The 25,817-nt window shown below is 41.5% G+C and overlaps 1 protein-coding gene across 7 annotated transcripts in view; it reads left to right on the top strand.

Moving 5' to 3' along the window:
• NAV3 (neuron navigator 3) overlaps nucleotides 1-25,817 on the top strand; it is a 673,864-nt gene that overhangs the window by 626,808 nt on the left and 21,239 nt on the right. For 6 of the 7 annotated variants that reach the window (XM_033951509.1, XM_033951507.1, XM_033951508.1 and 3 more), the window contains 11 exons: nucleotides 110-263; nucleotides 5,771-5,945; nucleotides 9,400-9,497; nucleotides 9,609-9,704; nucleotides 11,309-11,477; nucleotides 15,278-15,513; nucleotides 17,009-17,163; nucleotides 19,171-19,242; nucleotides 21,774-21,970; nucleotides 24,421-24,539; nucleotides 24,840-25,043. In XM_033951509.1, the coding sequence (XP_033807400.1) occupies nucleotides 110-263; nucleotides 5,771-5,945; nucleotides 9,400-9,497; nucleotides 9,609-9,704; nucleotides 11,309-11,477; nucleotides 15,278-15,513; nucleotides 17,009-17,163; nucleotides 19,171-19,242; nucleotides 21,774-21,970; nucleotides 24,421-24,539; nucleotides 24,840-25,043 (1,675 nt within the window). Of the gene's footprint in view, nucleotides 1-109; nucleotides 264-5,770; nucleotides 5,946-9,399; nucleotides 9,498-9,608; nucleotides 9,705-11,308; nucleotides 11,478-15,277; nucleotides 15,514-17,008; nucleotides 17,164-19,170; nucleotides 19,243-21,773; nucleotides 21,971-24,420; nucleotides 24,540-24,839; nucleotides 25,098-25,817 lie in introns of all 7 variants that reach the window. The other variant, XM_033951506.1, reaches the window with a different exon arrangement.

Genomic DNA, 25,817 nt, shown 5'->3' with positions numbered 1-25,817 from the left:
TTGAAAATTAATAGTGTGTTGCTGGCATTGAGAATTTAATCTCCACTTAAGTTCTGTAAAGTAAATCGTCCTATTTTCTTAAGCATCCTTTCTATTCCCTGTACCTTAGGATCTGTGAGTGCACAGAAGCTGAGGCGGAGGTGATCCTTCAGCTGAAAGGTGAGCTACGGGAGAAGGAACTAAAGCTGACTGACATTCGCCTAGAGGCCCTGAGTTCAGCCCATCATCTGGACCAGATCCGAGAAGCTATGAACCGCATGCAGGTCAGACGATAGCTATTTAAAAAACCAAAACAAAGCCAGCCTATCTGTGTAGGTCAGACTGCTGGCTATGAGGCCCTAGATTTATAGAGAGGGTCTAGGACAGTGATGGCTAACCTTTTTGAGTCCGAGTGCCCAAACTGCCGCACAAAACCAAAGAATTTCCTCAAAGTGCCAGCACGTCAATTAAACCTTAATAACAAGATTTTAGTATCTAAAAACTCTTTATAAAGTTGCCTGAACTATGTAACGTCATTTTTAAAGGTTGGAATCTTTGTATTGTCAGAGAATCAGTTTGATTCACAATCCTTTGGTTTTCATTTCAATTTATTGGCAATTTATAATGTTTTAATGATTTCATTCAATTTAATGAATTTAGGAAGAATTTGATTCAGTTACATAATATATTTTAAATGTATTATTCACATAACATGTCAAATGTATCCTGAGTAAAAAAAAAAGATAAACTTCTTAAAACTGTTAACTGTGTCAAGACTCGGTGTGTATTCCCAAAGAGTCTATACATGTTTTTTTGTAAAATTTACAATCAAATTAGAAAATAGTTAAATCATTACATTTCTAATAATATGATGTAAAGAAAACAAAAGAGCTTTCAATGAAACCAACCGTTTTTATTGGAAATTCCAGATTGGAATACAACAGGGCCATGTAAAGTCCCTTTTTTAAATAACATCTTTAAATAATATTTAAATAACTTAGAAAGTGTCTTAACTGCAAACTGAAAACACTGCTTCATGTAAACATATGCATTGGGCATGCTCTGAAAAAAAATAATGTGATTTTTGTTGTTGCATGCATGCTGATAACTTGTCAAACCTTGGCTCATAGTGCGTTAATTTCAGAGCAACACATGCAGCACTCATGTCATCCGTTAATCTGTTTCTAGCATCAGATTTTATATGATTCAAAGCCGAAAACAGCTGCTCACAAGCATAGGATGACCCAAACAAAGTAAGAAGAGAAATCCCAAGTGCTTTCATGGACTTAAAATTGTCTGGCAGAGAATTCCACGCTTTTAGGATTTCATTTTCAGAACTGCTAGCAGTGATTTCATTTGTCACCCTTTCACACTCAATACGTTCAAGAGCCGCACGCAGATCATTGAATTTACTTTTCCAGATAGAGCTTTCTTGAAATTCCAGTAGCTCCATTTCCAAATTTTGAATATCCAATCACTGTAAGCAGGAAAGATCAAGATCTTCAAATGTGGACTTTTCTGGGGAAGTTATAAATGAAAGGGTTGTCTCCATCTTACGGAACTGAGAAAATCTTTTACTAAAATTCTCCTTTGCTTCGGCTACAATGGTGGAATATGCTTTGTGGATTTCCTGGTGTTTTTTATGACTGTCCACAAATATTGTAGAATTATCCAAATGTATTTTTAGGTTGGGAAAATATTTTAGCTGTCCACTCTCAAGGTCTTTTTCAAAAACATGCAATTTTGTCTCAAAAGCTTTGATGTCACTAAACATGCTTTCTGCTGTTTTTTCCATGCCTTGTAATTTTTTGTTTAGTACATTAAAGTGGTTAGTAAAATCTGTAAAGAACATGAGGTTGGTAAGCCAGGCCATGTTGGTGAGTTGAGGATAGTCTTCCCCCTTTTCGTTCATAAATAGCCTAACTTCTTCCAAGCAGGCCACAAATCTCTCTAATACTCGTCCTCTGCTCAGCCACCGGACATTATTGTACATCAGTAAAGTGTTATATTGTGCCTGAACCTCATCAGGAAGGGCTTGAAATTGTCAAAAATTAAGAGCACGCGCCATGATGAAGTTCACCATTTTTGTTACATCTTTGAAGACATCGTCAAGTTTTTTGCTGCTTTCTTTGGCGCAGAGAGCCTCTTGATGTATTATGCAGTGAAATTGAATCAGTGGATGTTTTGCTTCCTTAGCAAAGAAATGAGTGAATCCTGATGTTGTCCCCACCATGCTAGGTGCTCCATCGCTAGTAACTGAAACCACTTTTTCTGGACTTATGTCTAGTGATGAAAAAGCCTCCATCACAGCATTGTGGATATCTATCCCTTGTGTTCTTCCAGGCAAAGACAGCAGTTTTACCAGCTCTTCTCTCATGATGTCACCAGTAGCATAACGCAAAATGAGCGCTAGTCTTGCATGGTTAGTAATATCTGTACTTTCATCCAAGCACATGGAGTAGAAGGGTGCTTTTTGTAAGTCGCAAGTAAGCTGTTGACTAACATCAGCAGCCATTCGCAGAACCCTATCTTTTGCAGTATTTCTGCTTAGCGGCATCTCAGAGATGCGCTGCACAATTTTATCCTTGTTTTGGAAATCATTGAAGAGTGAATTACTCCCAGCCAAAATTGCCTTTTTGATAAAATCTCCATCAGAGAGGGGCTTACCATGTTTTGCCATGCACAGTGAAATTTGAAAGCTGGCAACTGTAAGATGATTAGTTTTTGAAAGATAGTTGCTAAAACTAAGAAACTGGGAGTGATATTTCTTTAATTTTCCTACAAGGAACTCTTTTCTTTGAGCTAAACCAAGTTCAGCAACACTGTTATGGTTGGTCTCAAAGTGACGTTTGACACTTGATGTGCGAGACACAACACTTTCATTACACATAATACACAATGCTTTCCCACTGCGTTCAATCACTCCATATGTCTCTGTCCAGGCCTCTTGGAATGGTCTTCCACTATCTGTTTTTGCTTTTTTTGCTGTACTCATTTTCTTTGTTCAAGACTTCAAGTCTACAAAAAGATAAAATTTGTATAATTAAAAAAATCTAATGAAGTGCTGTATACAAATCCGTCCCCATAAAAAAATATGTGATTGGGGAATTTTACTAATTGTAGACATCCGTTTTGGTCAAAAAATATACTGTCCGGGTGAAAACCGGACTTGTGCAACCTGAGTGTATGGGAAAAGGACTTTTATTTTTCATTATTGGAGCCTTTATTTTATTATGATGTTTACAAAAGCACTGTGAAGGGCCACATATACACTTTACTGTTTTTTGCTATATTGAGTTTTCCATAAGGTACAGCGCAGAGGATTAGTGTGTTGGTTGTTCACAGAGAGCCCAACCCTCCTCTCAGCTTACTGAACTTCTCTATGCAATCATCATAAGCAGCTTTTTTATTTCCTTGAATTTAGCATGTCCCCCATGGAAGATACAGAGGTTTTTACAGAGGAGCACATTATTAGACACATTAACATCCCCCCATATCCTCACCTCTCTAGCATGGGAGCACTAGGAACTGTTCCTGATTACAGATGTCACATGTGGAGTCACATTACAGCCTCACTGAGTTCCTGTGACAGACTCAGTGTGAAGCTTCTCTTCCTCCCCCCACTTCCCCCTCACACACTGCCTGGCTCATAGGATACTAAGGGGAAGACAGGCAGGCTAAACATCCACTCACAGGACTGCAGCCTGCACAGGAGGATGGGCTGCAGCCCACCGGGACAATGCCCGGTCCTCCCAATGGCCAGTCCGGCCCTGTTGCCAGGTGAGCTGCAAAGCAGACACCGGCACACTCGCCTCCCGCCGCGCCGCATATCTTAATTGCGGACTAGAGAGTTGCGCGGGGACAGAAATCCCACCCTTCCCCGCCAAAGTCTCACCCGTCCCCGTGAGGAATCCCACCCGTCCCCGTGAGGAATCCCTCCGTCCCCACCCGTCCCCATGAGGAATGTCCTCCGTCCCCGCCCGTCCCTGTGAAGAATCCCCTCCGTCCCCGCCCGTCCCTATAAACTTCAGAAATAGTTATTTCATTTAATTATGCTACTGAATTAAAGGCTCTGGTAGAAACCCATTTACAAATAAGCAAAAAGACTTTATTAATTTGGAAATATTAATTGGGAAGAATACACACTTTGTAAACGAGTTTCTACCAGAGCCTCTTTTGTTTATAAATTTTTATCAACACAACTAATATACTACTGTATCCTGAAGCAAAAAAAAAAGAAAAAAAGAAATAGAATTCTTTCCCTACCTTTGTTGCCTGGTTTCTGCTTTCCTCATGTTCTCATTCAGTTCCTTCCATCCACTGTCTCTCTTCCTTCTGCGTCTTCCATTTGCTCTGTTAATGTGCCTCTCCCTTTCTCCCCCCTTCCAAATTGGTCTGGCACCCATCTTATTCCCTCCGCTCCCCCCATAGTCTGGCATCTCTGTCTTCTTCCCTGCCAGCGTCTTCTCCCCACTCTCTCTTCCCCATTTCCTTTCAGCGTCAGCGTCAGCTGCTGTAAGAAGGTAATTTAGATTCGCGGTTAAGGGCAGGGAGGTTTGTTGGGACCAGGGCTGTTGTTGGTCGGTCGGGTTAGCGCCACAAAAGTAAGGGGACCTGGCCGGCTGTGCTGCACACGGGATGGGGCGGGGCGGGGCGGACCGCCCCCCCCTCCCTTGGTAGCCATTCGAGCCGCGAGGCTACTCCTCCTTACCTACCCTGCCTGCAGTACAGAGCCGAACGGAAGTCTTCCCGACGTCAGCCCTCCCTCCGTCCGACGTCAGCGCTGACGTCGGGAAGACTTCTGTTCGGCTCTGTGCTGTAAGCAGAGCAGGTAGGGAGAAAAGCCGCGCGACTTAGTACATCCAGCCCCGCAGGAACCCCACGACCCTCGGAGGCATCCCCACGGGATCCTCGTGACCCGTGCAGCTCTCTATTGCGGACCTTCCCGCGTGCCAGCTGCAAGGCTTTCGCGTGCCACAGCTGGCACGCGTGCCATAGGTTCGCCATCACTGGTCTAGGATGATTCATCGCTGAATCAGCCACGGCAGCACCTGACCCAAGGTAGGAGCACCCTCCCCCCAGCCCTCATACCTCCAAAATGAAGAAAATAAGAGGCTCTTTTGGCAAACTGCAGTTCTTTTTTCTCATCATTTGGATTTTTTAGTTTTGCCAGACCCATGCTGAAGGAGAGTTGCATTCAAGTACAGTAGGCAGTGGCACCCTCTTCTCCTCCCTCCACCACACGCATGGGCCCCTTCCCTTCCCCGCACCTCTTTAACTTTCCTGGCGCAAGCAGCATCACCAACTTGCTGCCCACATTGGCTCTCTCTCTGACATCACTTTCTAGGTGCAGGACCCGGAAGTGACATCAGAGGGAGAGCTGACACTGGCCTGAGCAGCAGATTGGAGATACTGCTTATACCAGTGAAGAGCTAGAGGAACAGTGTTGGGAGGAGGAGGGGGTTGAAGATGTGGGAAGGAATGGGCACTTGGGGCGGACTGCCCCCCCTCCCCGTTTACTATGCCACTGACTGTAGATATTTCCCTGCCCAAATGGAGCATACAACCTAAGCTTGTACTTGAGGCCGTAGAGTGTTAAAGGATTCACCCAAGGTCACAAAAAGTGAGAGGAGTGGCATCTGTACCCTGGCTTTCCTCATTCTAACCATTACACTGGTTCTCCATTCTATGAAAAGGAAGCAACCCTATGGACAGAAAGAACTTAACAGCCATCTCCCAAGTACTTTCAGAGACATATCAACCAGTATTTTGACTTTGGTTTATCTTTTAGAATGAAATTGAGATCTTGAAAGCTGAGAATGACCGGCTCAAGGCAGAAACCGGAAACCCTGTAAAGCCAGCTCGGCCTCCAGTAGAATCTTCAAACAGCTCCTCGTGCTCCTCGTCACGCCAGTCTCTAGGACTTTCTTTGAACGCTTTGGACATTGCAGATTCGCTAACATCAGGTATGAGCACCTAGTTCGGAAGTCATGGTTTCATTCTCACCCCAGGCTGACTGGTGAGGATGGTTCTACTGAAATAGTTCTCATGATCTGTAGAAGAAGACTAGCAGAGAAGAATGTTAATACTCATAGCAGCCATTACAATTAAGCTAATGTGAACCTCAACAGTACCAACTTTTAGGGTTGCCAGGTTTTCCAATCAGAAAATCTGAACCCCTAGACCCATCCCCAGGCCCAGCCATCCCCGCCCTGTAGTGCCCTAATCTTGCCCTAGCTCCGCTCCCCACTGCCTGCTCTTGTCATGCAAGGAGGAATTCCGCACATGTGCAGATGCCACGCGATGTCAAGTTCATCGTGTGGCATCCATGCATGCGTGGACTTCTCTCTGCCCGAAGTGATTTGAGGAGGCTTTTCAAAACCCAAAGTACCAGGTTTTGAAAAGTCATCCGGACCCCTGGACATGACCCCTACTAACTCTTGAATACATAAATCCTTCTCTGTTGTCCAGTGTAATGTTAGAATAGCCAAGCATTTGAGAGCATTGAATCCTAGTTTCTCAGACCTGCTATAGAAGTCAGTCTACTCTCTTGAGTTTTCTTCAACTTCATTACTTTTGAAATTGCTTTGTTTGCTGGCTGATGCAAAATCCATTCTTTTTTATTTTCTTTACTTTTCATATGTCTGCATAAATAATTATATAAATTTATCCCCATAAAGTTGTGTCAGTTTGACTGAAAACATAAAAATGTGCATACATCCATATATTTTTGTGCCTTCACAAAGCCACTAAATATCGATCCCAATGTGTTTTCTAAATTGCAAGTGTGTTCTTTTTGTAAAAAATTATTTTGGGAAACTTATTACACACCAAATGATTTTTTTTTTAACTGAATACATTCAGTCAAAAAATGTAAAAAAATGCCACTCCTTTTTATCATCAGGTCTTGAAAGAGTTGGTTCTATCTGAGAGAGCTTAATATTAGCTTATTTTAGGAAACTGTAAATCTGAATGCCTAACAGACAATGCAGTCTAAGCAGTTTAAAATTTTAAATAAAATCACATATTGGAAAAGGTCTCCATATACTAGATAGGAAAGTCCCCATCAGCAGCCCACATAAGTAGACAAAACCCTAAAGTATTATATTTTATTACAAAAAAAACAAATAACCTCTAAACAACCAGAAAGTCCTGCCAAAATAAAGTTTATTGGAAGCTTCTATACCACTACTAATGACTGGGGAGTCAATTCTGAGTGGTTTGCATGAGCTTCAGGAAAGGTGTTACAATACAAGAGCTAAATATATGTGAATCTTACCTATTTATACCATCTATATACATATACTATAATTGTTATTTATGTATTGTCATTTACTCGTCTTTCTTTTATTATTTGTAAGTTCACCCTTTTGTGTTCTAAGTTGGGGGGGGGATTAGTCTGCTGTTTCCTCCATGTTGCTATTCCCTCTAAATGTTTCCACCCCCTATACTAAACCGTGATAGCAGTTATTAGCGCGGGGAGCCATGCTGAATGCTTTGCGCTGCTCCTGATGCTCATAGAGTTCTTCTGGATTGCCGCAGGTTTCAGTGCTTGGACCCGTGCTCTTCAATATATTTTTAAATGACCTGGAAATTGGTACGACGAGTAAGGTGATTAAATTTGCAGATGATATGAAGTTATTCAGAGTAGTGAAGACGCAGGAGGATTGCGAGATCCTGCAACGTGACATAAACACGCTCGAGAAATGGGCCGTGACATGGCAAATGAGGTTTAACATGGATAAGTGTAAGGTGATGCATGTCGGTAACAAAAATGTTATACACGAATACAGGATGTCCGGTGTGGTACTTGGAGAAGACTCCCCAGGAAAGAGAGACTTGGGAGTACTGGTCGACAAGTTGATGAAGCCGTCCGCGCAATGGGTGGCAGCGGCGGCAAAAAGAGCGAACAGAATGCTAGGAATGATTAAGAAGGGGATCACAAACAGATCGGAGAAGGTTATCATGCCGCTGTACCGGGCCATGGTATGCCCTCGCCTGTAATACTGCGTCCAGCACTGGTCGCCGTACATGAAGAAGGAAACAGTACTACTCGAACGGGTCCAAAGAAGAGCGACTTAAAATGGTTAAGGGGCTGGAGGAGTTGCCGTACAGTGAGAGATTAGAGAAACTGGGCCTCTTCTCCCTTGAAAAGAGGAGACTTAGAAGAAACATGATCAAAACATTCAAGATAATGAAGGGAATAAACTTAGTAGATAAAGACAGGTTGTTCACTCTCTCCAAGGTAGAGAGAACGAGAGGGCACTCTCTAAAGCTAAAAGGGGATAGATTCCGTACAAATGTAAGGAAGTTCAAGAGTGGTAGAAAACTGGAACGCTCTTCCGGAGGCTGTTATAGCGGAAAACATAAGAACAGCCTTCTCCGGATCAGACCTTCGGTCCATCATGTCCAGCGATCCACATAGGCGGAGGCCCAGCCAGGTGTACACCTGGCGTAATTTTAGTCACCCATATCCCTCTATGCCTCTCGTAAGGAGATGTGCATCTAGTTTGCTTTTAAATCCTAGAACGGTGGATTCCGCAATAACCTCCTCTGGGAGAGCATTCCAGGTGTCCACCACTCGTTGCGTGAAGCAGAACTTCCTGATATTTGTCCTGGACTTGTCCCCCCTTAGCTTCAGTCCATGTCTTCTTGTCCGTGTCACATTGGACATTGTAACATGGACAAGAGGACATAGACTGAAGCTAAGGGGGGACATGTCTAGGACAAATATCAGGAAGTTCTGCTTCATGCAACGAGTGGTGGACACCTGGAATGCTCTCCCAGAGGAGGTTATTGCGGAATCCACCTCCAGGGATTCAAAACGAAGTTAGACAAGTTCTGCTGAGCCAGAACGTACACAGGTAAGGCTAGTATCAGTTAGGACACTGGTCTTTGACCTAAAGGCCACCGTGTGAGCGGACTGCTGGGCACGATGGACCACTGGTCTGACCCAGCAGTGTCAATTCTTATGGTCTTATGACCATTCACTAATAACCACTATCGCGATTTAGTAAAAAAAAAGGGGGGGGGGGGGTTATTTGCTAAAGTGTTCTGTGAAGAGTATCGTTTTTCCTTTCTTGAACTTCTTGATGTCCTTTTCTAATTTCCTTCATGAGATTTCTCCATTTTTTTTCTTCTGCTGTAATATTAGCTAATCGTGCATAGTTCATCTATTGATAAATAGTATAGACAATTAAACAATACTCTGTACTGTTTGAACCATGATACACTGCTGACAGAATTTCAGGTTAAAAACGACATGAAACTTTCCCCTGCCATTTCAAATAAATGCACATCCTTCCTACCTATACGGATTATTACATTTAAGTTTAGCCAGTGATCACACTGGCTGAAAATTGACCCATTCATTTCTAGGATTAATGACTATTTCTTTGTATACATTTTTTTGTCTTATAGATATTTTACTAGATGATGGCAGCGATGGAACCTTCCACAAAGAAAGGCATTGTGTAAAAATCATAGTCTCCATCAACAAGGGATGTGGTCCAAGAAAGGTGGTTCAAATATCTGATTAACAGTACTGTGTTTTTCATGAGAACCTCTGGTATTCTTAGCTCAGTATGTTTGATTGATTCATTTACAACAATTGTTTTTATTCTTCAAAGGGTGAAAAGACTCAGACATATTTGATAGGATCTATTGGAGTCAGCGGAAAAACCAAATGGGATGTGCTAGATGGCGTCATCAAGCGACTTTTCAAGGTAAGGGTTTTAAACAAAATTTTTTTGGTCTGTTCTTTACGTCATCCCACATCATCTGTAATTTTTGTAGGAATATGCTTAGGTTTGAAACAATCATTAAAAAAGGATAAAACTACTGCTTTCAGGCTCTCCTCAAGTCACTTCATTGGCTCACCATTCATTTTTCAAATCTAAGCTAAAAGCCCATTTTTTAAGACTGCTTTCAACTTATGTCCATCCTAACATTCTCTCTGCAAGAAACTCCCTAACTCTATAAGTCCTGTCTATCCAAATTAGATTGGAAGCTCTTCTGAGCAGGGACTGTCTAGTGCATGTTAAATGTACAGTGCTGTGTACACTTTTCAGGGCTATAGAAATGATAAATAGCAGTAGTAGTCATCATATAAACCTTAAGGGCCCTATATGCCTCATCCCATTGCAGTTGCCCTATGGAACAACAGTTCTGGAGTAAAATAGTTGCCTATATGAGTCAGGTAGTAGGTCATATAGTTAATTTAACGCCATAAATTTTGGTATTAGATGTCACAGGTTTGGGGGTATGGGCAAGAAATTACTTACTCGTATCATGGGTTTGCTGGGTAGGAAATGAAACTTCCTTCCTACTGGAAATAGAGAAACCTGCTGCATACACTGGTAATATAGAAGGTGAAGGAGACTTATTTATCCCCTAGCAGCAGAAAATGTTTTCGTTCCCTATGGGACTCATTGCCAGAGACATTGCCCAGAGAGTAAGTCGCTTCATTATGAATGAACACCTGATTTGGAGGGTTGGAACAGTCTCATAACTGCAGGGTAGAATGGTGGGGAGAAGAGGCATAGTTATGGGGGGTGCCTGGGAAGATCTTGGCTGCCCAGTCTTTCCCACCTGGCGACACAGTGAGCATGTGAGGGAGAAAGGCCCTACACTCCCCCATGCAGCGCTGACCATGGAAGAGTTTGCCGCTGCAGCTCAGGCACTGCATCTGGGTCAGGCTGCAATGGCAATCTCGCTTGCAGCAGTGCCACACCTCCATGCAACCTGACACTCTGCCTCTGGGGAAGGGTAACTCTCACCCGCTGCAGTCCCAGCCATGGAGGTATGGGGCAGGCAGGGCTTGATGGTGCACTCGGCGGGGGGTTGGAAGGAGGGAAAGAGAGAGGGAGCACGTTGGGTCCGCCCACAATTGGCTATCGGGATGGGGGGAGAGATATTTTTAAGTTAGGACTCAGGAGGAAATAGGAGACCAAATTGCTTGTAGCTTGAAGATAATTTTGAGAGCTGTGGGGATTGGGGGTGAATTTTAAATGATTGTTATATGACATGGGAATTGTTCATGTTATGATGGTGACATAAAGTTCTTTTGAATATAAGATGCTTTGGACATGGAAATTTTCTGATGTTCTTTGGCCTCGTTAATTGTTTGTTTTATTTTATTTATAACCCGCCTTTCCCAAGGCGGCTCACAATTTAAACATACACAATAAAAAATACATAAAATACTTATAAAACACTAACAAATAAGCAACCAGCGCGTACACAATTGTGCTTTACACAATTTATTTTAAAAGGCTACTTACATTTGAACATTGTCCTTCCCATCAAAATCCTTTTTCCTTTGTTCTAGGAGTACATTTTCCGCATGGACCCAGTTGGTAATTTGGGTTTAAACTCAGACTCTATTGTAAGCTACAGCATGGGGGACTTAGTCAGAGCCCACAGCCTGGAGGTGCCTGAGCTGCTTCCTTGTGGCTACCTGGTTGGCGATAACAATATCATCACTGTGAATCTTAAAGGTACAATTGCAGCGTTCTCCTTTCTTTAAATCTGTCTCTTTGTGTAAGCTAACTGTTGTGTACTCTTAACTGCTGTCTCTAAGAGCACGTTTGCCCATCTTTGTTTTTTCTCTCTAGCAGTGTGTGTTTTGATACTGGCAGACAGTCATATTTATCTTTGGAACCTCCATTCCTAGAGATTAAAGATGCTTGAGATTCTGAGACAGACACCAAGCCTTAGATCCCTGACATGAAAATCAACACACTTTCAGGGGACAAGACATTGACAGCAGACAACTGATCATAATCAGAGTGGTTAAATAGAAGAGGAAGACATTACAAATTTAACAATAAAGCTTGGTTTATTTAAACATATATGGCTAACTTGTTTGCCTTTTCATTTACTATAGATACTCAGAAATGTTCCTAAAATGGTCTTTCTGAATGGATTATTTGGATTTCTGAATGGATTTGGATTTAGCTCACATCTTTTCAATGATAGTTTAAGGGAACTTGCATTCAAGTACAATAATTATTTTCCTGTCCCCAGAAGACTCTCATTCGAATTGGGCCTAAATTATATTCATCCCTTAGTGAGCAGCATTTTGGACACAATGGTGGCCACCATAGGCTGAATTCACTGCTGTCCCATATCCAGGCCTATGAAAGTTTCCAGAAGTTATTTGGTACTGCTGATATTATATTTAGTGCTGGCACTCAGAGAGCATTTGGCAGATTGTCTAGAATGCTGCGGCAGGATTGATTGCACCATCGCCCGATACAACGTTCTGGTTGTAATACCTTTCTTGATAATACCTATCATCCTGTTCGCCTTCTTAGAGGCCGCTGCGCACTTTGCTGACGGCTTCATTGTCTTGTCCACTATTACCCCAAGTCCTTTTCTTGGGTACTTTCACTCATTACCAGCCCTCCCATTGTATAGCTGTACTTCGAGTTTCTGTTTCCTACATGGAAGACTTTGCATTTCTCTACATTAAACTTCATCTGCCATCTCGTCACCCACTCTCCTAGTTTGTTCAGGTCCCTTTGTAAGTCTTCACAGTCCTCTTTAGTCCTAACTCCACTAAATAGTTTGGTGTTGTCTGCGAATTTTATTACTTCGCACTTCGTCCCTGTTTCTAGATCATTTATGAATACATTGAACAGCAGCGATCCGAGTACAGACCCCTGTGGAACACCACTCGTGACCCTCCTCCAGTCAGAGTAGTGGCCTTTCACTCCTACTCTTTGCTTTCTACCCGCCAACCAATTTTTGATCCATCTGTGTACGTCTCCTTCCACCCCATGGTTCTTCAGTTTTTGTAGTAGGCATTCGTGGTGTACCTTGTCAAAGGCTTTTTGGAAATCTAAGTATATGATGCCTATGGGGTCCCCTTTGTCCATCCGTTTGTTAATTCCTTTGAAGAAGTGCAATAAGTTCGTTAGGCACGATCTTCCCTTGCAGAAGCCATGTTGGCTTATTTTCATCAGATTATTCCTTTCTAGATGCTCATCGATGCTGTCTTTTATCAGCGCTTCTGCAATCTTCCCCGGAACCGAAGTCAAACTTACCAGTCTGTAATTTCCCGGGTCACCTCTCGATCCTTTTTTAAAGATGGGCGTAACATTGGCTATCTTCCAATCCTCCGGGATCATGCCTGTTTTCAGGGATAGATTGCAGACCCGCTGTAGTAGTTCTGCTATTTCCTCCTTTAGTTCCTTCAATACCATAGGGTGGATTCTGTTCGGGCCCAGAGATTTGTCAGTTTTTAATCTATCTATCTGCTTGTGTACATCTGCTTGTGTACATCTTCAAGGCTTACCTCCATGGATGTTAATTTTTCTGCTTGATCTCCTTTGAAGATTTTTTCAGGTTCCAGCATGTTGGATGTGTCCTCTTTTGTAAATACTGACGAAAAGAACATGTTAAGTCTATCCGCCACTTCTTTTTCCTCCTTCATCACTCCTTTCCTATCTCCGTCATCCAGCGGTCCCACCTCCTCCCTTGCTGGCTGCTTCCCTTTAGCATATCTGAAGAACGGTTTGAAATTTTGTGCTTCCCTGGCTAGCCTCTCTTCATATTCTCTTTTTGCTCTTCTAACCACGAGGTGACATTCCTTTTGATGCTTCCTATGTTCTTTCCAGTTCTCCCCGGTTTTGTCCTTTTTCCACTTATGGAATGAATTTTTCTTATCTCCTATCGCTTTCTTCACTTCTTTAGTTATCCATGCCAGGTCTTTTGTTCGGCTCTTTTTCATCCTTTTCTAAATCTGGGGATATACAGATTTTGCGCCTCGCTCACAGTGTCCTTGAATAAAGACCAAGCTTGCTCTACAGTATGCGATTTCTTTGAGCTGTTCCTAAGTTTCTTCCTTACCATTATTCTCATCACTTCGTAGTTTCCTTTCATGAAGTTAAAATTTGTCGCTGTGGTTCTCTTTCCCTTCGATATTCCTACTTCGACTTTGAACTTGATCATATTGTGATCGCTGTTTCCCAACGGTCCCCCTACTTCCACTTCCTTTGCAGGACCTCTTTGCCCATTTAGAATTAGATCCAGAGTGGCATTCTCTCTTGTCGGTTGTATGCTAAATTTTAAACTCTTGTTAGCGATCCATCATAGAATTAATGTAAATGTACCAGCCTATTTTTAGAGGGCTTTGAAGTAGAGTTGGGCAGTTGAGCAGACTGGATGGACCATTCAGGTCTTTATCTGCCATCATCTACTATGTTAAAGAATGACACGGGGACAAATTTGTCCCCGTCCCCGCAGGAACTTAATTTCCCCGCCCCGTACCCATGAGTTTTGTCACTGTCACTGTCTTTACCACATTCCTGTAAGCTCTACCTTAACCGCAAAAACCTCGAACACTTATGATTTTAAAGTGTTTGAGGATTGTGCAGATGAGGACGGAGCTTGCAGGAATGGGGCAGGGACAGGAAAAGTACTCATGAGGACGAGATCGAAAAATAAGTTCCCGCGGGGATGGGGAAAAATTTGTCCCCGTGTCAATCTCTACTTTGAAGATTTATCAGCCATATCAGACATCGAGATTGTGAAACAATTTGCTGTACCATCAGCATTGGACTATCGTTGTATTGAGAACCAAGCTTGCATTATTTCTATTGTTTGGCCGATCATGTGGAATAAACACTGTGGTACTTTGAGGCAATGGCATAGCTAGGAAGGCTGGCGCCTGGGGTAGTAGTGCCCAGTGTGCCCTTGCTCTTCCCTGCCATGCCTTGTTTCCTCCCCGCCCCTCACTGCAGATTGACTCCCCCGCCTCCCTGCGTGCTTCTACGAATGTTTGCCGGCACGAGCAGATTCTTCCACGTGCTGCTCGCACCGGCCTCAGATCGCTTCTGATGTCATGTCCTGCACGGGAGGGGGTGGAGAGGTTCCGGCACCCCTGTGAAGATGGCACCCGGAGCGGTCTGCTCCTCCATACTACGCCACTGCTTTGGGCTCTGTGCTAATGTTCTCTAGCTCAAGAATGTAAGAATAGCCATACTGGGTCAGATCAATGATAGCCGAGCATCCTGTTTCCAACAGTGGCCTATCCAGGTCACAAGTACTTGGCAGAACCCAAATAGTAGCAACATTCTAGGCTACCAATCCCCTATGCCTGTCTCAATAGGAGACTCTGGACTTTTCTTCTAGGAACTTGTCCAAATGTTTTTTTTAAACCCAGCTATGCTAACCTCTGTTACAACATCTTCTAGCAACACTTTCCAGAGCTTAATTTAATCCTTCAGCGTCTAGATGCTAGTTTACCATACATGAAGCCACATGCAATGAACCTTTGTTCTTTATATTGCAGGAGTAGAGGATAACAGTTTGGACAGTTTTGTGTTTGATACACTGGTCCCAAAACCAATCACCCAGCGGTACTTTAATCTGCTAATGGAGCATCATAGAATCATCCTTTCTGGACCCAGCGGCACTGGAAAGACATTTTTGGCTAACAAACTTGCAGAATATGTCATATGTAAATCTGCCAGGAAAAAAGCTGAGAATGCAATAGCCACCTTTAACGTAGACCACAAATCAAGCAAGGTACGTGTGACAAGCTTTACTCCGCTGCCATACTGAGACAGATACACTCTGGCCATTAGGGCTAGTATAAAAATATTAGGTGCCTTAGGCAAACTTTCAATCTTGCATTAAAACATCCCCTCTTCCAGTTATAACCTACTTACCTGCGGCAGCTCTGACATAAACAATTATGCCTAATACCTTCACAGGTGATTTCAGTGTAAACAATGTTCAGATTCTGTAGTCACCTCTGTAACAGTAACACAACAAAAATGTAACTAGGTCTTCTATTCCTCAGTGTTTATACATTGTAAATTTAGATGCTTATTTTCCAAACAATTATCAGTGCTTATCAGTGTTTCTGTGTCACAAGTTGTATTCCTGGATACCCGTACTCCATTTTCAGCTTCCTCTACACTCTACATACTCCATTTTCAGCTTCCTCTACACTCTGTGCTCAGGTGCAATGCCAGGTCGTGCCCTCTGCCTGACAGGAAATGCATCACAGGAGCTCCTATGGCACACTTCCTGTTAGACAAAATATGACCCAGCAGTGAGCTTGTAGAAGGTTGCTAGTTTTGTGCTGAAACTGGAGTACAGCTTCAAGAAAAGATATCTTTGTTAGTACCAGCATGGGGAACAAATGGGGGTCGCTATACTTGTGGTTGTTGTGGTGAAAGAAGGTTAGGCCATAGAGGGAATTAGGCAGGTGGAAAGAGATATGCTGGAACCCTCTTGGGTAGTGTTTGTAGGTCTTGCATATAGGTTTACACCACCAATTTTTGACCTTAAGAAGGTCAAAACTTTGCAACCTCTATGTGAGTACATATTGGTAATTCAGTATACAAATAAAACAATACCAGACAAAAATCCCTTCTTCTCTCCAGTCCTTCCATTCAATTCTTCCCCTGTCTTCCTTCTACCTCTGTTCTCACACACTCCCTAGTTTCCCATTTCTACTCTCTGAATTTACCTCATCTTTAACACTGATCCACTTTTTTCTGTCATTCTTTCACCAGTTTCTTCCTTATTGCTTACACAGTTCATGATTTTTATTCTACCACCCTGAATTTTCTCTTCTGCTCTTTGTCCCCATCTGAAGTCCCTACTCCCTCACTCAATCCTATACTTCTCAACTTAGGTAGAGTGCTAGTTTCTTACTAGTCAGCATTTAACTGCATAAGGTGGACCACATAAAGATAGGACTGCATTTTACCTTATATGGTTAAGTACCGACTCCACACCTGGACCATCCACAAATTAGACAATTTCAGCTTAGGTTCTAACCACAGATATGAACAATCCAATTAAGAGCCACTGAATATCCGTGGTTATCCACAGACAAGCAATTTAAAGGGTCAGGAGCCTCTCTTAGCCATTTAAATTGCTTGAAATATTGACCCCCTATATTTCGGAAAGTTCTTCACCACTAGACCTGGTAGCTGGTGAAGGTGGTGCGTGTTTATACTCATGTTTCTTCTGCTCTTACAGTAAGTTTGCTTTTGTTTTGAATAAGGATCTGAGACAGTATCTGGCTAACATGGCTGAGCAGTGCCGAGCTGACGATGACAATGCAGAGGTCCCTACTGTAATAATCCTTGATAACCTTCATCACATCGGCTCCTTGAGTGACATCTTCAATGGCTTCCTCAACTGTAAATATAATAAATGGTAGGGTAAAGGTTTACCTAACAACGCAAGCAGTCTCCAATGATGCAAGAAATTAAAACTTATCAGAAGAGTGGTATAGAAGCAGTGAAGGCTCTTTATCTTATCAGTATTAGTATATTGACCAAATATTCAGAAATATTTGTGTGGGTGGGAGCAATGCTGACCACATAAATATTTTTTTAAAATTTGGGGCAATTGAGTGGATAATTTTGGATTTAAGACAAAGAACAGTAAATTGTATACAAATTCAGAGTAATATGAGTAATGTTCCTTTGTCTTCTGGATGCAGACAACAAGAAAAAGGAAAAATGTTTTGTTTTTTTTTCCTCTTTCTGCCTTTGAGCATTTCTTTTCTGTCAAATAATTGTAGTTAAACTAAAACTAAACTAAACCTTAAATTTATAGACCTTGTCATCTTTATGAGAAGAAAGCTCGACTCAGTTTACAAAAATTAATGTAAAATATAGAAAAGAAAAGGTTATTTACAATTTAGTGAATAACCAGGATTTTTTTTTAAATTCTTTATTCATTTTTACATATTACAACAAATATAACCAGGTTTTTAAATGTTTATGGAAGATTTGAAGAGTATCTGAATCTCTCGGCCACAAAGGAATATTATTCCATAATTCAGTTAATTTGAATGAGAAGGACTTACCCAATTTGCTAGAATAAACAATACCTTTCATGGAGGGGAATGCTAATTTAAGTTTATGCCTAGATCTAACGTAGTGAGGGTGAGTGGCGCCCCTCTCCTGCCCTCTACTCCTTCCCAACTCCCCCCTGCCCCATGTGTGCCCCCTTCCCTTCCCCTGTACCCTTTTAATTTTCCAGGCGGGAGCAACATCACAAACTTGCTGCCTGCATTGTCTCGGCGATCCCTCTGACGTCACTTCCTAGTCGTGGGGCCCGGAAGTGACGTCAGAGAGAGGCGACACCGACGCAGGCATTAAGTTCATAATGTTACTCACATAGGGAAAATTAAAGAGGTACGAGGGGACAGAAGGGAAGGAGCTTCGGGAGGGGAGGATGCGTGAGAGGAGGATGGGTGCTAGCACCCCTAGCAAGACCACACTGGGGCGGACTGCCCCCTACCCCTTCAACTTACTACACCATTGCTCCCTTCCCCCTCCCTTTCTTTTAGATTTCCTTTCTTCTATACCCATCAAATATTATATACGATGCATTGATATTAATTGTGAAATGCAGTATATCAAATAATAATAAAACTTGAAGCTCAATCTTGAAACTTGGATTTCCGTATTACCAAACCTCTCTGGTTTTCTTCTTCCAATTTTGGAAGCATAAATTTTGTGTGATTATTGTGTATGAGGAGAAAGCAGCAGTGTCAAGCAAGGGGAGGACTGAAAAGATAACTCCAGGAGTCCATCAGCTTTTGATTTTAAGAAGAGCAGAGGCTAGGTGTTACCCGAGATCTACTGGGGGGGGGGGGTGTTGAGGAGAGGAGATGTCTAATTTGGACACTGCAAATTATATGTGGATATTCAAAGGTGCCACCTTAATCCATAGTGATGCTGAATATATGTTTCATATTATATGTTGTCTGTGAGGTTAAATGTCGACTTCTGCTGGTGTTGATTAATATGTTAGATTACAGCAAAATTCTAGGATTTAAAAGGGTATAATGCAGTGGTCTCATACTCAAACCCTTTGCAGGGCCACATTTTGGATTTGACAGTACTTGGAGGGCCTCAGAAAAAATAGTTAATGTCTTATTTAAAAAATGACAATTTTGCATGGGGTAAAACTATTTATAGTTTATAAATCTTTCCTTTTGGCTAAGTCTTAATAATAATATTGTCATTTATAGCTAAAGAAACATATGATCAAGAAACTGTTTTATTTTACTTTTGTGATTATGATAAACATACCAAGGGCCTCAAAATAGTACCTGGCGGGCCGCAAGTTTGAGACCACTGGTATAATGCAACATTGCTGGAGTCCTTTGCTAATAATAATAATAGGCATTTTTCCTTTTTTTTCTAGCCCTTACATTATTGGGACCATGACCCAAGGTGTTTCCTCATCACCAAATCTAGAACTCCACCACAACTTTAGGTAAAAAGAACCAAGTTTTTGTTGATGTGCATTATTGGCAGACTGGACACTTTACATTGAGGATATTCATATACGTCTCTAATGGCCTACAAACATTTCTGGAGGAATAGCTGGATTGTATTTCTATCACCTTTAGTTCAGATTCCAGAGTAACAAAGATGCTTTCTTCCAGCCCCTCCATTCAGGCAGCCTACAGGGAAGAGGAGGAGAGAGAGTGAGCCCGGGGCAGAGCAGAAAACAGTCACTCTACTCCCAAATCTAACCCCCCTTCTCCTGTTGCTCCCACCCCCTCCCCAAGCTCCACAGTTCCACTTCCTTTTTGACTACAAATTAAGTTATGCCCACAAAATAGTTGCTCATGTGACAACAGCCAGCAACACAGTGGCCATGGTGTACCGTTTTCAAGCAGAAGAGAAACAGAGGAGCAAAACATTCCACAGAAAGAACAAAAAGTGGAGGCGATCAAGATGCCACTGAAGCCACACTCAGGTTAAATGTTTATTGATGACCCGACACAGCCGTGTTTCAGCAAGTGCCTGCATCAGGGTCCTTAATTTACTATGAGAATAAGCTCAATGTGTTTACACAAGCACTAAGCTCTGCGCACAATGAGGTGATCCAATAGAGAGACTCTGCTGCATCTGTCAGATCAGTATTGAATATTCGCCGCAAAAGTAAATTTAAAAAAATCTGTGTCAGGACATCAGTAAATTATTAACCTGAAGCTCCTGGTGGTTTAAATTGCTCATGTGATGCTTGTATTGCAAAATAATGCCTGTAATGGCTCCTTTTTCAGAGCTGCGGTAGAGAGCTCTGCATGGCAAATGTAATGCAGCCTATTCAACTCGTATGGGCTGTGTCACATTTGCTTTTTATAAAGGGACCTAAGTAAGGCATTCTTACAGCTCTGGGATAACTATATGGGTCATTTTTTTTTTTTTATAAATCTTTATTCATTTTATATTCAACATCAAGTGTACATAAATTCTTACAATAAGATATCACATCACTTGAAATATTTCAACAATTATTAAAATGAGCTTTATCCCCTCCCACTTAATTCATCTTATACCCCTAATATTAAAATATACAATAATATTATCCTTTTTTTAATATTAAATTATCATGACCTATCCTCCTCCCCCTCTCTTCCATTAATATCCCATAAGGAATAGTAACAAATAATCCTTAATCATTATAATAACTTATTAATGGCCCCCACACCTCCTTAAACTTATTAAAATAACCAGCGCTGGCCATGGAATCATTGCAATCATTTAATCAATTGCATTTAATCATTGCAATCATTGGAATCAATTGCAATCATTTATAACTTTGTTTTTTATCAAGACCATATTTATGTTGCAATTGTGAAAAGTCCAGCAGCTTAGAAAAGCTGGGATAGTGTTACTATATAATCCAACGATATTTGGCCCAGAACGATGACAACCTACCTGGACTCGGGACTGTCAAAGTTCTCTGGGAGCCTTGTTTTGCTGGGGTGGGGAGTGAGAACCTGTCATAGATGCTGGTGGTGTCATTTTAGTTTGAAAATGGGGAGGAATTGCCTGGACTTCACATCTGTCTCTAGGGGACTGGAAAGGAGCTGCTTTTCTTCCTTCACAGATGAATTCAGTGTCAAGGATGCAAATGTTTAAGATGTTGAAGTCACAGAGGTGTCATGAGCTTTGCCTTTTTAACTGTTTATTTGTGGAATTTTAATTTAAATGCAGTTTCTCCTATAAATAAAGAAACTAAACTTTGAAAAAAAAAAAAAAAAAAATGGAATAATAAAGCTTTCCCGATGTTGGGACTCAGTCATTGCAAAGCAGGGAGACTATATTGAAGGATTGTAAAGAAATACTTGGAAAAAAACCCCCCATGTAAATTAAAAAAATTAGTGTGCATTATTTATGAAATGACACTCATATATACAAACTCTTTCACTGAGGGCTACAAGCCACATTTTGAATTGCTTTCAGTGATCTGGTTGGGCATATGTTTTACTTTGAGGAGAGAAGGGAGGGTTAGGGGGGTGGTAGAGGGACTGTGTTGGCTTATTATTTTTGTGTGGGATTGTTTATTAATCTTGTCCTATAATGGGGGTGCTTAAGAGTTTAGGCATCCTGGCCATTTAGTTCATTTTTAGGGGGAGGGTAGTTGGGTACTGGCCTGTTTTAGGTTCGGGGAAGGTATGCGGTAGAAATGATAAATTTGAGCCTTTCATGCACCTACTCCTGTTCTAATTGTATTGACTACAGTTCTTGTACTATTGATGCGTGCTAGCTTCTTAATAAAAATATTTTTGATAAAAAGGGACTTGTGCTGAAACCAGTTAGTTTGTGGGTGGTTCAGGCGGAATTAGGGCAGAATAGCAAGTTTGCTGTGATTCTCAGCGAGTCTGAATATCAGCCCAGTGCCAGGTTAACTTCTGGGTCAGCGGTCATACCTGGTCAATATCAGACAGACTGTATTTATTTTTCTTTCTTTTGGAGCCTGTCTGTTCAATCCTTTTTCTTTTGCATGGTTAGGTGGGTACTTTGTGCCAACCATACAGAGCCAGTGAAAGGCTTCCTGGGCAGGTATTTGAGAAGAAAACTAATTGAAACAGAAATCGAAAAGAACTTGCGTAACAATGACCTCATCAAAATCATTGACTGGGTTTCCAAGACGTGGCATCATCTCAATGGCTTCTTAGAAGCTCACAGCTCTTCTGATGTGACCATTGGTGAGTTGCAACACTACCCAATAAATAAGATGGATTAGAAAGCCAAAATGATAGCCCAAGCTGAAATGAAAATATGGCTTCTAATAACAAGTAGAAGGTGATTATTTGTATATGAGAGACGCCATTGGTAGTATATATCTTTAGTATTCGGAGCTGACGGTACAAAAATCTTTTTGATCCAGTCCTGTTGTATCCCTGAAAGAAGCCGATACAAGTTTGGCAAAACGGGCACCGTCAGGATTGGACTGATGAAAAACTTTGAGATAAGTTTGGAGGCTCTTTATTCTTTTGTCAGCTGTTATTAGTCAATGTGCATCTGATCCAATTCCAGAAAAAAACTTCATTCACTAGACACAAAAGGGTTTATGAATGGATAGTACTCTGAAGACAGTTATGTTAAAAAAATTTATTTAAAAAAATCATTTAAAATTCTGAATATAAATTATTAATACACAAAAAATAGGGTGTTTGAGGATATGAGAGGTTTTTTACAGGATCAGTGATTGAAATCTGGAACTGATAAGTCTCAGACTTAAATCTTAAGTATTTCATTAGTTTCTGAGCAGGTTTCTGAGATCTGTTTTCTCATATACAACTAAACATCTTTTATTTGTTATTAGAAGACATATTTTCATTTCACCATTGGTAAGTTCCCTGTTGAAGACCATAATAATCCCCTTCAGTGACTGAAGTGTTGCTTTCACATTTACAGTGATATCTATTCTGAGTTTTAACAAGGTTTAGACAAGTTTCTGGGGGACAGATCCATAAATAATTATTAGCCAAGTAAGGTTTCGGTGTTCCCACCTCACATCTGGACATGAGCAATATGGAACAGACTTTCTTAATGGACTCTGCCAATTTCTTCCAAGTGTCTCAAGCTAGCTATTGTTGGTGGCACGCTGTTGTTTGTTTATTTACTCATACATTTGCGCTTTACCTCTAGGATCTGATAAGGTCACAATGCTGTACACAATTCAAATAATAATAAAATAAAAATTATGGTAAAGAACTCCAGAACATGATAGAAAAGACCTAAACACACCAACCCCCCAATGGAATATCAACCATCTCGTTAAAATTCCTTTGCAGAGTGAAGTCAATTCAGGCAGTAAGACACCAAAAACTTATCACCCCCTTTTACAAAAATGCAAATCTGTAAGATGTACTTTAAGTTAGGTATGGTCAGAGCATAATGATGGTGAGAGGCACCCAAGGCGGTGGCCACCCACCCTCATCTTCCCTGATTCCCCCTGCCGCACATGCCCTGCCCTCCTTCCCCATACCTATAGTTGGTCACCACTGCGAGCAACAAGAACTTCCTATGTGCAGCACCCGGAAGTGACAATGTGGTCATTAGGAGCACGTTAAAGTTGTTGTTCACGGTGGTAAACAACTAGAGGTATGGGGGAAGGGAAGGGGCACGCGCGCTCATGGCAAGGGGAGGAATGGGAAGAGGCAGGGTGGAGAGGAGGAGGGGTGCTGGCACCTCCACCAACATAGTGTCCAGGGCGAACCACTCCCCCCCCGTACTATGCCACTGGGTAAGGTTTATTGAATAGTTCTTATGCCTGGGAATTGTATTTATGTTTGGGTGCAGCCATTTGCACCAATTAAAAATGTGGTACAGTTGCTCATTTCTAAGTTAGATACAGTTGCATGTAACTTAAAGGAACGCCCCCCCATTCCACCCATTTTCAAGCCCCCCCTACTTTTTGACTCACATGTAAAATGTAGACGTGTAATTGATTCTAATTAGCTTCTTGTTCAATTTTGTATGTGTAATTTTCAGTACTCTATATGGAATTAGAGGTAATGTTTTCTAACAAATAAATGAGGACATGCATATTTCTGAAAATTCAGAAGAATGTGTGTAGGCCAAAACTCTGCCTCTGGGTAAAAATACTCCCAAAATAGCATTACATGAACACTTTTAGCTGGATATAGGTCAAGCAATTTTGTTACAAGCCATTTTCATGTATAAATCACTGTTTTATTTGGATAAATAAATGTAAGGATTATCCCTTAAATGATCAGTTTGGCTATGCCATTTCTTATGATGCCAAATAATTTGAATAAATTAATTTTCTCAGAAAGATAGATAAAGAGTGTCATTTTTGGGTGAATCCCTTTACGTATTCTAGGTTTCAGAGTCTGATGCTTGAAAAGCTGCTAATGTGAATAATAACGTTCTTGCCCTCTCCATGACTTGAATTGCAACCCTACGCAGCCTGTCCACGGCTTCCCATTTCTCCACCATGTTTTAGTGCTCTGTGCTAGATGTTTATGAACAGAAAGAGTGATGGAGGACGCTCATTGTAAGAATATTGAACATAATGTTAGGAGTACATCCTGTTAAAATAATTTCTCAGCTTAAAGAAGCATTTAAAAAAAAATCTCATCCCAAGTAATGTTGTTGAACTCAGAATTCACTCAACAATTTTTTTTAGGGCCCCGCCTCTTCCTTTCCTGTCCTATGGATGTGGATGGCTCTCGAGTATGGTTCACGGACCTGTGGAACTATTCTTTGGTACCGTATCTTCTAGAAGCTGTAAGAGAGGGGCTTCAGGTAGGAACTAGGCATTGTAACATCTTGATTTTCCACTGGGTTAGTGTATAGAAAAGCCATTAAGCATTAGTCTTTGCATTATCTTTCAGTAAGGAGAGGTTGCCCTCCCCCCACCCTTTGCTATTTTAGAAGCGATTTATAGAGAAACAAGATGACTGTTCAGCGAATGGAATTCTTTGTACATCTCTTTGCTGCAAAGTTGGTTGTAACGCATTTGAGGCCACTTGAATATCAAACAATAAAAGTGCTGGAAATGCTTCAAAGTGTGACAGTTTGATATGTCCCCTTCCTCTGTTTTAGATGTATGGAAAAAGAGCGCCTTGGGAAGATCCGTCCAAGTGGGTGCTGGACACTTACCCCTGGTCCTCTGCATCTCCACTGCACGAGTGGCCTTCACTGCTTCAGCTGAGACCCGAAGATGTTGGCTACGAGAGCTACGCGTCTGTCAAGGAAGGAACAACCTCAAAGCACATTCCACAGAGCAACGCTGAAGGAGATCCTTTGGTAAATTAACTAATCCCAAGCCGTATTTACTGCATCATAATCATGTTTAATAAGGTGCGTTAAGCAGTTAATGAGCAATTTAATGCACAGTAACGACTACCATATATTTAAAAATGCCTCATGTTAAAAATCACAGGTTAACTGCTTAGTGCATGGGCAGGAAGTGGGCGGGGCGTAGGAAGAGAATGAACATGATGGACCACGCTAACTGGGGTGATTAATTACTGCATGGTAACGACCACAGCTGCCAACAACTGGTAGATTGATGCCCTGACACCCAAACCCACTAAGTACATTGCCCACCTGATTCAGGTTCCCCCCCCCATGCCAGCCACTCTATTTATATCTCATTCAGATGCCCACTCAAATCACAGTTCATCTTCCAAGACCATCACATGTCCCCCACCCTACTCTCTAGCCATATGAGACTCTTCCAGGTATAGTGGATGGAACACATCCACAACCTGCCTGGGTTAAAAATGGTACCTGTGACTTCTAGCTGTAGTCAGATTGATCTCTAGGTGTAGTACTACAAATATACCACTAAGACAACAGCTGCCATTTTAAGTTTGAACAGGTAAATGGTTTATTAAAGTGAAGAATGATGGTACTCAAGAATAGTTTGAATGCATTCATATTGTGACTATGCAGATAGACTATTACAAATCTTGTATGTCTTCTTATTTTGTGATTTTATTCTGTATGAAAACTTTTTACTTTGCAATTTTATTATATATGGAAACTTGTAAGCTGCCTTGGATAAAGGCAGATTAA

The sequence above is a fragment of the Geotrypetes seraphini genome, chromosome 7 (assembly GCF_902459505.1).
Source record: "Geotrypetes seraphini chromosome 7, aGeoSer1.1, whole genome shotgun sequence".
Taxonomy (NCBI): Eukaryota; Metazoa; Chordata; class Amphibia; order Gymnophiona; family Dermophiidae; genus Geotrypetes; species Geotrypetes seraphini.
This window is presented reverse-complemented; position numbering and strand designations above follow the sequence as displayed.